The 13,575-nt window shown below is 34.0% G+C and overlaps 1 protein-coding gene across 1 annotated transcript; it reads left to right on the top strand.

Annotated features, from left to right (window-relative positions):
• The first annotated feature begins 237 nt into the window (after positions 1-237).
• LOC117317589 (prohibitin-like) lies at positions 238-13,573 on the top strand. The gene is made up of 6 exons (XM_033872439.1): positions 238-472; positions 3,570-3,731; positions 4,077-4,219; positions 11,478-11,594; positions 11,854-11,949; positions 12,719-13,573. Exons 1-6 carry the CDS (start codon positions 388-390, stop codon positions 12,929-12,931), a joined length of 816 nt encoding a protein of 271 aa, XP_033728330.1. The 5' UTR covers positions 238-387; the 3' UTR covers positions 12,932-13,573.
• The last annotated feature ends 2 nt before the right edge of the window (positions 13,574-13,575 follow it).

The following is a 13,575-nucleotide window of genomic DNA, read 5'->3' as shown; positions in this document are numbered from 1 at the left end:
TACATAGCCCAAATTTTGGACGTAGATATCCGGATAGTTTAATACTGTCAAAATGGTAATTTTCCAACCGTAATCATTAAGTGGTATATACTGTAACCTTTATTAAATTTACATTTAGATGTCTTTTTGCATAATGTCTTTTAAACCAGATCAGCATGTAAGGTGTTATAAATTCTTTGTAATAGATAATTAAATCCGGATCACATGCAACACCGTCAACTGATTTTTCTATTATTTTCCTTCAGGACGACCCTGGAAGCCATGCGGACACCGTATCTTACATCATAAACTTATTCGTTCAATTTTGCCGTGCACAGACGATTTGCCAGTCCAAATCACAACGTATAGATCATCGATAGCTAATATTTCAAACAGTTATTCCTTAATATGTCAAAGTTATTTAACGCCTTAAGCACTCTCGGCATCGGCCTAGCAGTCGGAGCAAGTGTTGTGAATACTGCACTTTACAACGGTAATGTATTCTTTTGTGAATTTTCTGATGAAATAATACAAATAATTCCTTTCCTTTTAAAACTTGCGAATTACATATTACATTTAATTGACTTAAAATATGCAATTTATGGTTCATTACTAGTTGTTTGCATTGATTATATTTCATGTGTCTACATATGAACAGAAGATGCAAATGTAGGTGGTAAGTCAACTCGCCCGCAAACGTCATGTAAAAAGTAGGCCTACTGTCAGAGTGGCACAGTCGAATGGAGTCTGGTCAGTTAGTGTATGTCACAGGTTTTTAGCTCAAATGGCACAAAGTGCAAGTGAACTTGTCGTATGGTACAGGATAGGGCTTTCGTTCATCTGTCAACTTTTGCCTAAAAAAACTACACTAGATGCTCAGAATGAACCAGAATGCAGGAAATTGCATGTAAAATTCTAAAATCTTAAAAAGTTTTTCCAGGATAAGGGGTTCAAGGACAGATGAGAATAAAGATATTTGGCTGATATATTCCTGGGATCAACACAAAGTATGAAACTTATGAAAGAAAAATTACCTTTGCCTATTTTCAAGGTCACAGTGGTCAAATTTTGGGAACATTTCCTCATGATCAATAACCAAGAGTACTGGAATCAAAGTCCAAAAAATAGAAGTTACATTGACCCATATTTAAGGTCAAAGGGGTCAAACTTGTTGAAACACCTTGACATTGCCCTCTCAATATTGGCTGGTACCTCTGATGAAGCCCAACAAAATTTGTGAACAGAAATGACCTTGACCCATATTTAAGGTCACATCTGTTGAAACACACGAATTGCCTGTCGACTTATGGTATGAAGCCAAACAAACGTTTTGATTCCTCTGGTAAACAAAAATACCCTGAATCACAATGAACCAATTGCTTCCTGTAATTAAGCGAAGTCCAGCATAGTTTGTTAAAAGAAAATTGCCTACAAACACTCAATGTCACAAGTGTCAACTTTGCTAATTATGTAAAACCTCAATGAATTGAATAACAGGTTAATGATACAGATCAATTGGGCCTCTTGTTTTATTGATTGCACTTGTTACACATGTGTATATATATTCAATTACCTATTTTCTGTGTTGCATTTTTTTGTTGGTGTGGCAGGTGTTATTTAATAGCTCAAAGTCAATTCAGTAATATTATGAAAAAGTGATGTCATACCTTAATCAAATTCCAGAAACATAGTGCCTATGGTCATATTGTGATGGTTCATGGATATATATGGGCATTTTAGCTGCATAGTCCAAGAGCTATATATATATATATATATATAGCTAGCTTTTGTGGCTGTGCGGTTGAGTGTCGTGTCTGTTACCGAAGTTAAAGCAATTGCAACGTCGAGCATGGTCACCTCTTGGATGGGTGACCCCTCTGTTGTACCGATGCACGTTACAATATTATCGTAAACAACAAGTTAACATATATTTTAGTTAATTAGCTTACTTTAAAGTACGTATCCATCCTGACTGCTGCAGAAATTGGTTTTTGTTGCATAATCAGTTTTCATCTGCCATGTTGCTCCCCTATAGCGAAATTCTGAGGGTTTCTTTTGTCCATTTGACCCTCCTTCTCTTTTTCAGTCATGGTGCATTCACATGGGAACCGAAAGTTTGTTACAGGCGTGTGTTGTGTGCATGTCGAATCATATATGGTGTATAAATTTATGTATATATATATATCCAATCCATACTGTTAACAATAGATTGAGGTTTCCTTTCAACCCTCATTCATTCATAATGTGAAACACTTATTGTGATGTCACTTTTAAAACTTCAAGAATCTTCTTCCCAAGTTCTGGAGGCCTGATGTTTTGCCATATGGTACCTAGAAAATAGTTGTATATTTCCTGAGTCATGTAAATGACCTTGACCTATATTTAAGGACGTCCCAGACCAAAAAATTCAGAGTTCCTTTACAAATCTTCTGCTCATGCTTTAACAGTCCTAAGGTACTCTTCATTGGCCATAAGGTACGTACCTGCTATTGAGTGCCATATAATTTCCTCCCACAAATGACCTACATATTTTCAAGGTCATAGAGGTCAAATATGTTAATAACTTCAGAAAACTTCTTAAGTTCCAGAAGACCCCCATCCAGTGGGTCCCAACTTCCCAAGGACCTGATATACTATAAAGTTTGCTTCTAATTTACCTATAGTATAGGCCTTAAAATGTCATGACCTACTCTCTTTTAAATCTATCTGTACTAACTTTGTTGAAATGCAACCAATTTTCATGCAGTTATATATAATTACATGTATATTTTGATGAAATGAGCTGGTAGGAAACTAGTGTCGTACCTTGTACAACCACCCAGAGAAAATGTATTGCACAATTTGGGTTATTGGCGCGACAAATACCTGTGCTTTCCGATTTCCCACCTCTGACATGGAACATGTTTAAACTGAATTGTTGTTTGAATACTCAAACTTGCCTCGCACATTGGAAATACTACATGTAGCTTGAGTTTCCTCTGGCAATGACACCAAACTTGATGTCTGCTGCAAGTCCAGAGCGCACTACTACTGTACATATATATGAAATGTTGAATTTTCTGACACAGCATTTTATGTCACTAAGCAGGGATTTTCTTACAAAAGAAATGGGGTCCTTTTAAAGGACCAATTAATTCCCCTAAAAAGTCTTGTGAAAATTACCAATTGGCCACTGAAAAATTCCCAATTTTGAAGTCGCTTTTGAATGATTACCAGTAAGTATGTTTTATAAACATGTACAAAGACCTATTTTAAATTAAGGCAATTTTGATAACAAAAATGAAATCAAAAATAATATAAAGGCAATATTTATCAAAGGAAATTTGAAATTTGAATCAATTAATTTCCCTATTTTTTGTTTTTCCCAATGTCACATTTTGTCGCGTAGAAATTCCCAATTTAATGGACGCTTGACCCAGTTGAAAAATTGTAGGGAAATCTGCTAAGATTTTTTGCAGACAATAATTTTGACACGTAATTATGCCTACCTTACAGACATATACATGAAAAAATGAGATATTTTTTTTAATTCAAAAATTAAACCTCTCACTGAAGCTGTTGATAATTGAATGCAAATTTGATTGTTTCAGTTGACGGTGGACATAGAGCTGTGATATTTGACAGATTTAGAGGAGTCCAGGAAAAAGTTGTAGGAGAAGGAACACATTTTATGATTCCATGGGTACAGAAACCCATCATATTTGATATCCGTTCAAAGCCAAGGAATATAGCTGTGGTTACAGGAAGCAAAGGTTAGTACTGTTTGACTGCCCAAAATAAATAATAAAATACTTAAGTACTCTGAACAAAAATTTATAGTAATTTCTAAATCTGAATACATATTAGAATTGTCCCATATAACATAGTAAAGCTATTCAAAGCAGTGTAATGATTATATTTCAGAATGGAACTAAGGAAAGTAGGCTGATGTTTGTTGTAGTTATATTTTAAATCCTCATACATCCATATAAATATATGTGCTAAATATAAAATTGACAATGAGATTCCAGTCCCCCAATATTATTGTAATGTAATGTAATTTTCAGCCAATTTCTTCGACGTAATGACATTCATCACATTTGTTTCCTTTTTTGCAGATTTGCAAAATGTTAACATTACTCTGAGAATTTTGTTCCGGCCATTGAGTTCCAGTCTTCCTAAAATCTACACAAACATTGGAATGGACTACGACGAAAGGGTACTGCCATCCATTACCAATGAAGTCCTCAAAGCAGTGGTGGTAGGTATTTAGCTCGCTTGTTCAAAGATTATGGGGCTGAATGGAATTATCTCGACTTGTCTTGGCCTTTTTTACCAATATTTTTAACACTGAACACATATAAAGCATGTAGCAGTTGTTGATATATTTAATTATCCTTGATCCCTGGCAAACAACCAAATAATATATCAGCAGAGGTTAAACTAGACCGATTTTACTACCGAAATTAGGTAGTATTCCCCGCTGATTGGAGTTTTCCCTTTTGAATAAAAACAAATTCTCCATCAAGAAAAAGTCCCATAAAACAGGTGAAAATTCTGAAAAACAAGGGAAAACACCCAAATTTTGATGAAATATGTAAGAATTTCAGCAAAGAAAGCTATGAAATGTTTAAGTTTAAAGAGTAACTAAAGGCACTGCGGCACTTAATTTACCCTGAATTTCATAATTGGTAGTATAGTACATTTTGTATTCCCCAAATTCTAGATCAACCCCTGATAGGTAAAATATAATTGCTTCTGTAATATGTTAAAAATGTGCGAAGTCAAAGATTAAACAAAATCTGCATAGCTGGTCGGTTTTATTGACACAAACGTAAGTTTGAGTCTATGTCAGCGCTTTTGAGGTGTAGCTGACAAAATCTACGATGCCCTCTGGCGGATACTGCCTTGGCCAATCTAACCGTTGCTTTACAGTAACTCCGTAATGCTATGCAGTAAATATTTGTAAATATCGTAAATATTCACGATAAAAAATGACATATAGTAAAGTTCAGCTATAAAAAAATTACCTTTTGTTTTGTTGACACAAACGTAGACACAAACGTAAGTTTGAGTCTATGTCAGCGCTTTTGAGGGCTCTGGCGGATACTGCTGTTGGCCAATCTAAACGTTGCTTTGCAGTAACTCCGTAATGTTATGCAGTAAATATTTGTTTAACTTCACGATAAAAAATGACATACAGTGAAGTTCAGCTATTAAAAAAAATCACCTTTTGTTTTGTTGTATTTTAAAAGCTGACAGGACAATGTGGTTTTTTTTGGCATTTTCGTTCGCTCTGACACAACTTCCACTGCCACTTCACAATCATATTCTATCGCAAAAAAAAAAATTAGTCCCGTGACTTACGGAGTCAAATGCAACACTGCAGTTTCGTTAGATATATGACAAAACAACAGAACCTCACAAATAGATAGTTTTCAAAGTATTTAATTTAAGTATGTTCTGTCGATGATACGTAAGAATATTTTTCCGCGTTGAACGCATTAGATTTCACGCGGAATGATACAATCGACTTTTCGCTGGCGCCATATTGCTGCTTACCTGTGACCCGGAAGAAAAATCTACTAACATCACGCTGAATTTTCATCATCGACATCTATGTGTTTTTTTTCTTTGGTGGCATGTTACTGAATGGGTTATAATATTGATAAAGTTTCGTCGGAATATCGTTGTTATTTTGTACATTGAAAAATCACTCATCCAGCATCCGATTTTGTCCGCCATCTTTCAGTAATGTAAACAATAATAAAAGAAAGAGTAGGTGATCAAACCCAACTTTGAATGTCATTTTCTCACTGAAATATTAACTTGCATGTGATTGATGTAGTCTGCAGATGGTTAGATTATATAGATGTTTTTTTACGAAAGAAAAAAAGTTGTCTATTCATCATGACAATATCACAACAACGGCAGTCGAGTACCATACGCATGTTTGCAAATAAAAAGTTAAATAAATTCTCACTGAATAGGGTTTCGAAATGTCAAATGGACTTGTGAATATTAATATTGACTTCGGATCTATTGATTATATCCTACGTAATGCACATGAAGTTTTTCGTTTACAGAACGCGTACCGCATTAACGTGGCTGTCTGCATGCAGATGTAGACGTCACTGAAAATTTCATCTCTAATTATAGCGACTGATTCTTTTTTTCTAATATTCGTGATGGTTTAAAAAAAATAGAAAATGATCTATCATTATCATTTGAAATATTACATAACAGTCGAAGCATATTATAAAAAAGAAAGGGGTCTACGATGTACATCTACATAGACCTTTATTATGTTTGGTGGAGTTTTGAACGCTTCAGGGACGGTTAAAGGGCAGTAACTCTTTAGAAAACACCATTTTTCATGGAAATGTACTGATTGCTAAATTTAACCAGAGATTTAAAGGCAGTGGAAATGTTATATTCCTACATCTGCGGTTTTTTCTGTCTTAAATCATTTCAGTGTCTGAATTAAATTAACCTTTAAACTAATGCACAGTAAATTATTGATAAATCAATGCAAATAATTTATTATCACTTAGATTTATTATTATTATTTAATCTTTTTTTTCTTTACAACACTAGTACATATTATTTGAGAAGAACAGCAAAAATTACTAAGTTCATTATTCTTCTAAACAACAAAAATTTGTAAAACTTTTTTGTGTTGTGCATATATCCTATTGTGAAATAACTTGGCATGACTAAAGATAATAGTATTGTCTTGATGACTGTTACATACTATATCATAGGTTGAGTTAAATAATTATTTTCTTCTTGTCAATTATGGTAAATGGTGAAAACACATTTTTTTCATTTAAATTGTTAAGTCGGTTTAATGTTCAAATTCAGATTAATTTAATTAAAGCAACTATTAATAATGTATATATGTGTTAACTTTTCTGACAAAGTCTTCAAGTAACCTGATTATATTTGACAGAGAATCAAAATAAGTAATTTTGTTGTTAAGAATAGTGGGCTTAGCCATTTACAACTGTTTAGATTCTACTTAATAAGGTTTGATTTTTAACATTTTGGCAAATTTATCTTATCAATATCCAATTTAGTTTTAAAGATAAGCAGTACTTCCATTTTTATGAAAATAAAAATTACTTCAGTGTTCTAATAATTTAAACACATGAACAATTGAAAGAAATACATTTGTATGAAAAGCATTCATAATGGACTTTGAAGAATGCTACTACATGTACAGTTCATCCAGTTTGGGCATTCGAACTACATTTTCATCTGACAGATGCTGCAGATTAAAAAAAAACCTCTGATTTTGAAATCGATGATATCAATACATATAGCTACATTCACATCTCACTAACATTAATTAACATGATATATATTATACCATACATACATATATATATGTATCATGCAGTTACAGTTATGTATATGGTACATATACTATTGCGGAGAATATTTGATGCAATGTACATAAGTGAAAAACAAAATTCCACTTCAAATTGATTTGAACTGTACATGTGAATGAATGTGTTTTTGTTGTATAGATGATTTGTAGCTACACAGTATGGAGTGTAAACATATAACGTAGAGTGCTATATGAAAATCATGTTCACTCTTAAGAAACTGTCTCAAGTCTGAGCTGATATGAGCATGTAATTCTAAGTTTTGAATATAGTGCTTAGTTTAATGTGCCCGTCGTGATGGTATACCCTGCCCTGTCTACATCCGCATTCTACGCTTCCAGAGTCTGTTTATCAGACCCAGGTGTTTTTAACCCACCATCATCAGATGGTGGGCTATTCAAATCGCCCTGCGTCAGTGGTCCGTCCGTCCCTCCATCCGTAAACAATTCTTGTTATCGCTATTTCTCAAAGTACTGAAGGGATCTTCTAAAATTTCATAGGTTTCTCTTGGTTTCTAATTATGCATATTGCATTTTGAGACCAATCGGAAAACAATATGGCCGACAGGCAGCCATCTTAGGTTTTGACAATTGAAGTTTGTTATTGCTATTTCTCAGAAAGCACTGAATTGATCTTTCTCAAATTTCATATGTAGGTTCCTCTTGGTGCTAACATTAGTTATGCATATTGCATTTTGAGACCAATCGGAAAACAATAAGGCCGATAGGCAGCCATCTTTGATTTTGTCAATTGAAGTTTGTTATCACTATTTCTCAGAAAGTGTTGACGGGATCTTTTTCAAATTTCATAAGTAGGTTCCCCTCGGTGCCTAGTTATGCATATTGCGTTTTGAGACTAATCGGAAAACAACATGGCCGACAGGCAGCCATCTTGGATTTGGACAATTGAAGTTTGTTATCGCAATTTCTCAAAAAGTGCTGAAGGGATCTTTCTAAAATTTGATATGTAGGTTTCCCTTGGTGGGTGGTTATGCATAATGCATTTTGAGACCAATCGGAAAACAATATGGCCGACAGGCAGCCATCTTAGGTTTTGACAATTGAAGTTTGTTATTGCTATTTCTCAGAAAGCACTGAATTGATCTTTCTCAAATTTCATATGTAGGTTCCTCTTGGTGCTTACATTAATTATGCATATTGCATTTTGAGACCAATCGGAAAACAATATGGCCGACAGGCAGCCATCTTGGATTTGGACAATTGAAGTTTGTTATCACTATTTCTCAGAAAGTGCTGAAGGGATCTTTCTCAAATTTTATATATAGGTTCCCCTCGGTGCCTAGTTATGGATATTGCATTTTGAGACTAATCGGAAAACAACATGGCCGACAGGCAGCCATATTGTATTTTGACAATTGAAGTTTGTTATCGCTATTTTACAGAAGGCACTGAAGGGATAGAACAATCTGCCACAAAATATCATTCAAAACCTTGAAATAACATCATTCAAACCAGGGCTCGCACACACGATAAAATCCTAAAACAATCACACAAATGTTTTTAACCTGAGCTCTCTCTTATCTAAAAGCTGGTAGCTAGATGGGGCGCTACATCAAATGTATAAATATTTTTTCAAATGCTAATGATAATGATAATTTGTGAAGCGCTTATAGGCATGGGATCCTCAAAAGTTTGAAAAGAAAGGCCTCATTAATTTTACAGGTAATCTAGGACCTTCATATTACATCTACAACTACGTATACATTAACCCATTGAAGATGTCAAATAAGATTACCCGAGTACCTATTCTGAAAATTAGCTGCCAAGACGCACTTGCAATCAAAAGTAGATATGAATTTCTTTTCTTGCCAATATTTTGTCCTAGTCCTAATCAGGTATTGGTGATGTTCCATACAAAGTTGACCATGTCCCCACTAAACAAAAGCAGTTAAAATAATTTGTTTTCGTTTGTGTCTTCAGTACTTTCAGTACTTTGATTTTTGCATCTAATTTTCAATTATTTTCTATCATCAGCCACCACTAATTGTCAATGTTAAAGTTTTGTTAGAAGTACAGAAATGCTCTAGTATATGACCAAAATGTTGTGTACTATTGTGTTGAATTTGAGTGTGTTTTACAAAGAGTTTTGAGTGAAATATTACTACTTTATAAGAGATATATTAAATTACCAATGTCTGTCCTTTCCCCCATTCTGAGTCCATGTCATATCTTCAGACATTGTTTGCTTCATAATAACACCATTGTATCATAACCACTTATGGATTTTATTTTATTTTTTTTACCTGGCATATGTCTTGGACAGCACAATTATCAAATTGTTAAATGTCTTTTGGTCGTAGAGCCAAGAGATCCCAGCTAATACAGTTATCGATATGTTCTCAACGCCTGATCTTATTAGTCCCTACCGGTGAAACCAGGGGGACTATAGGTTTTGCCTGCGTCTGTCCGTCCATCCGTCCGGTTAAAGTTTTGGTTAAAGTTTTATAATGACACACCATTCACTTAATAATGGTATTAGGATGCTGATTCTTTGCATAGAGGTTCTTTGGATGTGTGGCATTACTTTTGTACGGTTAAAACTGAAAAAAATTATTTTCATTTTTTGGAATTTTTGGCATATTATGAACTTATATTTTTTCTCTGTATATTCTTCAGGTTAAAGTTTTGGTTACAGTTTTATAATGGCACACCATTCACTTAATAATGGTATTAGGATTCTGATTCTTTTCATAGAGGTTCTTTGGGTGTGTGGCATTTCTTTGTACAGTTAAAAATGAAAAAAATATTTTCATTTTATCAGAATTTTTTCCATATTATGGACTTAACTGTTTTCTCTATACTGTAAATCAGTTATATTTCGCGAGTCCTTAATTTCGCGCAATCACCTCATTCGACTTATTCACGAATACATAATTTCATGAATTCTGATCTCAAAATGACTTTATATTCGCGAAAGACGTTAACAGGTCGGCGATATTTCCCTGTGGAGAGTGAAGTGAGTTGTTTTCAATGTAAATAAAATTAAAGCTTTCACGCCCGTTCATATGTAGTGTTTTGTGATATAAAATCACAATCTGATATAAGTATATAATTTATCATTCTATTATTACTTTAACAGCAATATGATATGAGTATATAATTTATCATTCTATTATTACTTTAACGGCGATGTCTGTTCACCAACTAAAGATTACGGTAGATACAAAATGGACGCCACTTATTCTTGTCATTCTTATATAAATATTCGCGAGGGATTTGAATTCGCGTTTGACTCTCCTCGCAAATTAACGCGAAAATAAATCCCACACGAAATATAAGTGATTTACAGTATTCTTGAGGTTAAAGTTCTGTAATGGCTCTCCATTCACTTGATAATGGTATTAGCATGCTGCTTTTTAATTGTGAGTATTAATGAATCAATATATACATGTAACCTACTGGCATCTCCATTGGATTGCATGAACAGTGCAATTCCATCTAACATTTCATCTTCCTGATGAAAGATTGATTAGAGGTTAACATTTAAATGTATTGAATGGTTCACTGATATGAGATTCTTTGGAATAACATCAGTGTACTACTATGCTGTGCTATGCAGAATCATGTTTATATTTCAATCCAAGGCTGTTATTACACATTTCACTTTTAATTCACTTTAGATTCTTTTACTCTGTACGGTAGACATACCAAAAGAATACCTGAATATCTTTTAGGGGCAGGGAAACATTGTTTATTCAACCCAATAGAGTTGAATTTACACGTTGTTTGGAATGAACTTATATATATTTTCATAAAATGGCCATGTTTTAGCTAAACTTTTTTACTCAAATTTGGCTAAAGTTTTAACTTGAGGACGCCGGTAGGGGATCCCGATATGTATTGGTTTAGTAATACTCACAGAATGCTTGTTTTAATGGTCATCATGATCAGTCATGTTTCAAAGGGCACATTTGACAGCTTCTACACATAACACAATATGGCCTGTTTTGTTCTGAATCATACCTTGAAATTCAAGGATGACTAGCCCCAGCATGTCTACAAGAATTTAACTGCATATTCTCATCTTGTGCTGTCCTGGTTCTATTTCTTCTGATCTTAATTCAATGATTACTAGACAGTACCGCAGTAAGTCTTTTATGTTTTGTAGGCCCAGTTTGATGCCAGTGAAATGATTACCCAGAGAGAGGTGGTGTCAACCAAGGTCCGAGAAGAATTGACAGAGAGGGCTCGCCAGTTTGGTGTCGTCCTGGATGACATTTCACTGGTATGTTGATCAACACATGGTGTGGTGCATGTAAACAAAGAGTGTTAAACACCATGTAGTATATACACTTCCCCGTTTTCTCTCATGCATTCTACATTAACAGTTCAAAGAGTAGAAACATTCAAGAGGGTAACAACTTCAAATAAAACTATTCGTAGTCTGTATTTCTTTGTTGGTCGGTTTCTTTATGTCTAAATACCTGTCATATTTAATTAATTAAGATATTTTAATAATGTTCCTGTTTGATTTTGGTTGTTAGACTCATCTTACATTTGGCCGAGAGTTTACACAAGCTGTTGAAATGAAACAAGTTGCCCAGCAGGATGCTGAAAGATCCAGATATTTAGTAGAAAAGGTAAACCAGCTTTGTTAGGTTCTACAGCAGTCCTATGTTATGATGCAGGTGCCCTTCAATAAACATGATACCCTGCCAGCTATCTGTCCATCCATTAGCACTTTAGTTAGATGTTTTCATAATCCTGATGGCTATTATCTCTGATAGGTAAGATATTTTCATAATCCTGATGGCTATTATTTCTGATAGGTAAGATGTTTTCATAATCCTGATGGCTATTATTTCTGATAGGCAAGATATTTTCATAATCCTGATGGCTATTATTTCTGATAGGTAAGATATTTTCATAATCCTGATGGCTATTATTTCTGATAGGCAAGATATTTTCATAATCCTGATGGCTATTATTTCTGATAGGTAAGATATTTTCATAATCCTGATGGCTATTATTTCTGATAGGTAAGATATTTTCATAATCCTGATGGCTATTATTTCTGATAGGTAAGATATTTTCATAATCCTGATGGCTGTTATTTCTGATATGGTACATAATGGTGCAGTGATATGAACACCTGATGAATTAATCATTTGCAAGATGGCCAAAAATAACAAAATACCGAGTTTGTCATTATTTTAAAAGTTAAAAAAAAAGCAGAGGTCCAACAATTTGGAACTTGATAGAAATCACCCAATCAGTACTTCTGGGGTTCTTAACTAAAGATTTCCAAGTAGACAATTAAGCGAAGGTGTGAAGGAGCCAAAATTCACCAATACATTGAGTGTAGGATTTTGATCCAAATCAACATGTCACATTTTTTTTTTTTTCCAGGCCGAGATGAATAGAGAGGCAGCTGTTATCCAGGCCGAGGGAGACTCTGAAGGAGCTGAACTGTTAGCCAAGGCCTTCAAAATTTCAGGCGATGGCTTGATTGAATTACGTAAGCTTGAGGCTACTGAGGAAATTGCCTACCAAATGTCCCAGTCACGAAATGTGACTTATTTACCGTCAGGACAACAGACATTGCTATCCCTTCCACAGTAACCACCGATCTTAGTGGAAGAAATATTTATCAGAACATTTGATCAGAAGACAATTCATGTTGTTACAGAGAATAATACATAGAGATGTATTGTAAGAAAGGATTTTCCAAGACAAATTGTTTAAAACTTTTTTCCTTTGTATGCATATATATATAAACATTTCAGTTTCACTGAATGGTGTGAACCGAAATAAGTCTTTAATTTCTAGAGTGCTGTTTAGCAGTAATGAAAGCAGTGATTTTCTAGTTCATACCAGAGTACCTTGTATCTGGTACACAAAACAACAAATTGTAGTGCGTATATATATGTAGATAATTGAACAAAAGATAACAATAGAAATTAATTTTTAAATGTCATTGTAAATGATGTGACAATGTAATATTAGTTTTGTAATCCTGACTAAGGTAGTAACAATATGAAGAGTGCAGTGTAATAGTCACAATGGGTAGTGGTGTATGTATAAATTTGACTGTTGACACTGGCATTCAAGTTTAATACAATGCTGATAAGATCAAAAACATCCTGAAAAACCATGATTGTATGAATCTAATATGGCTATTATATCAGAATTGTTTGTGAATGAATGTGTGTGTGATTTGTGATTATTGTCGGCAGTGACCAGAATAAAAGGCGATAAAAACTATT

Source organism: Pecten maximus, chromosome 19 (assembly GCF_902652985.1).
Source record: "Pecten maximus chromosome 19, xPecMax1.1, whole genome shotgun sequence".
NCBI classification, from domain to species: Eukaryota; Metazoa; Mollusca; class Bivalvia; order Pectinida; family Pectinidae; genus Pecten; species Pecten maximus.
This window is presented reverse-complemented; position numbering and strand designations above follow the sequence as displayed.

Excerpts from the sequence above, each read along its gene's own strand:
- LOC117317589 (XM_033872439.1), top strand. The coding sequence starts at position 388 with ATGTCAAAGTTATTTAACGCCTTAAGCACTCTCGGCATCGGCCTAGCA. Across the intron at positions 4,220-11,477 it reads AAGTCCTCAAAGCAGTGGTG|GCCCAGTTTGATGCCAGTGA; the intron begins GTAGGTATTTAG and ends TATGTTTTGTAG. Across the intron at positions 11,950-12,718 it reads CCAGATATTTAGTAGAAAAG|GCCGAGATGAATAGAGAGGC; the intron begins GTAAACCAGCTT and ends TTTTTTTTCCAG.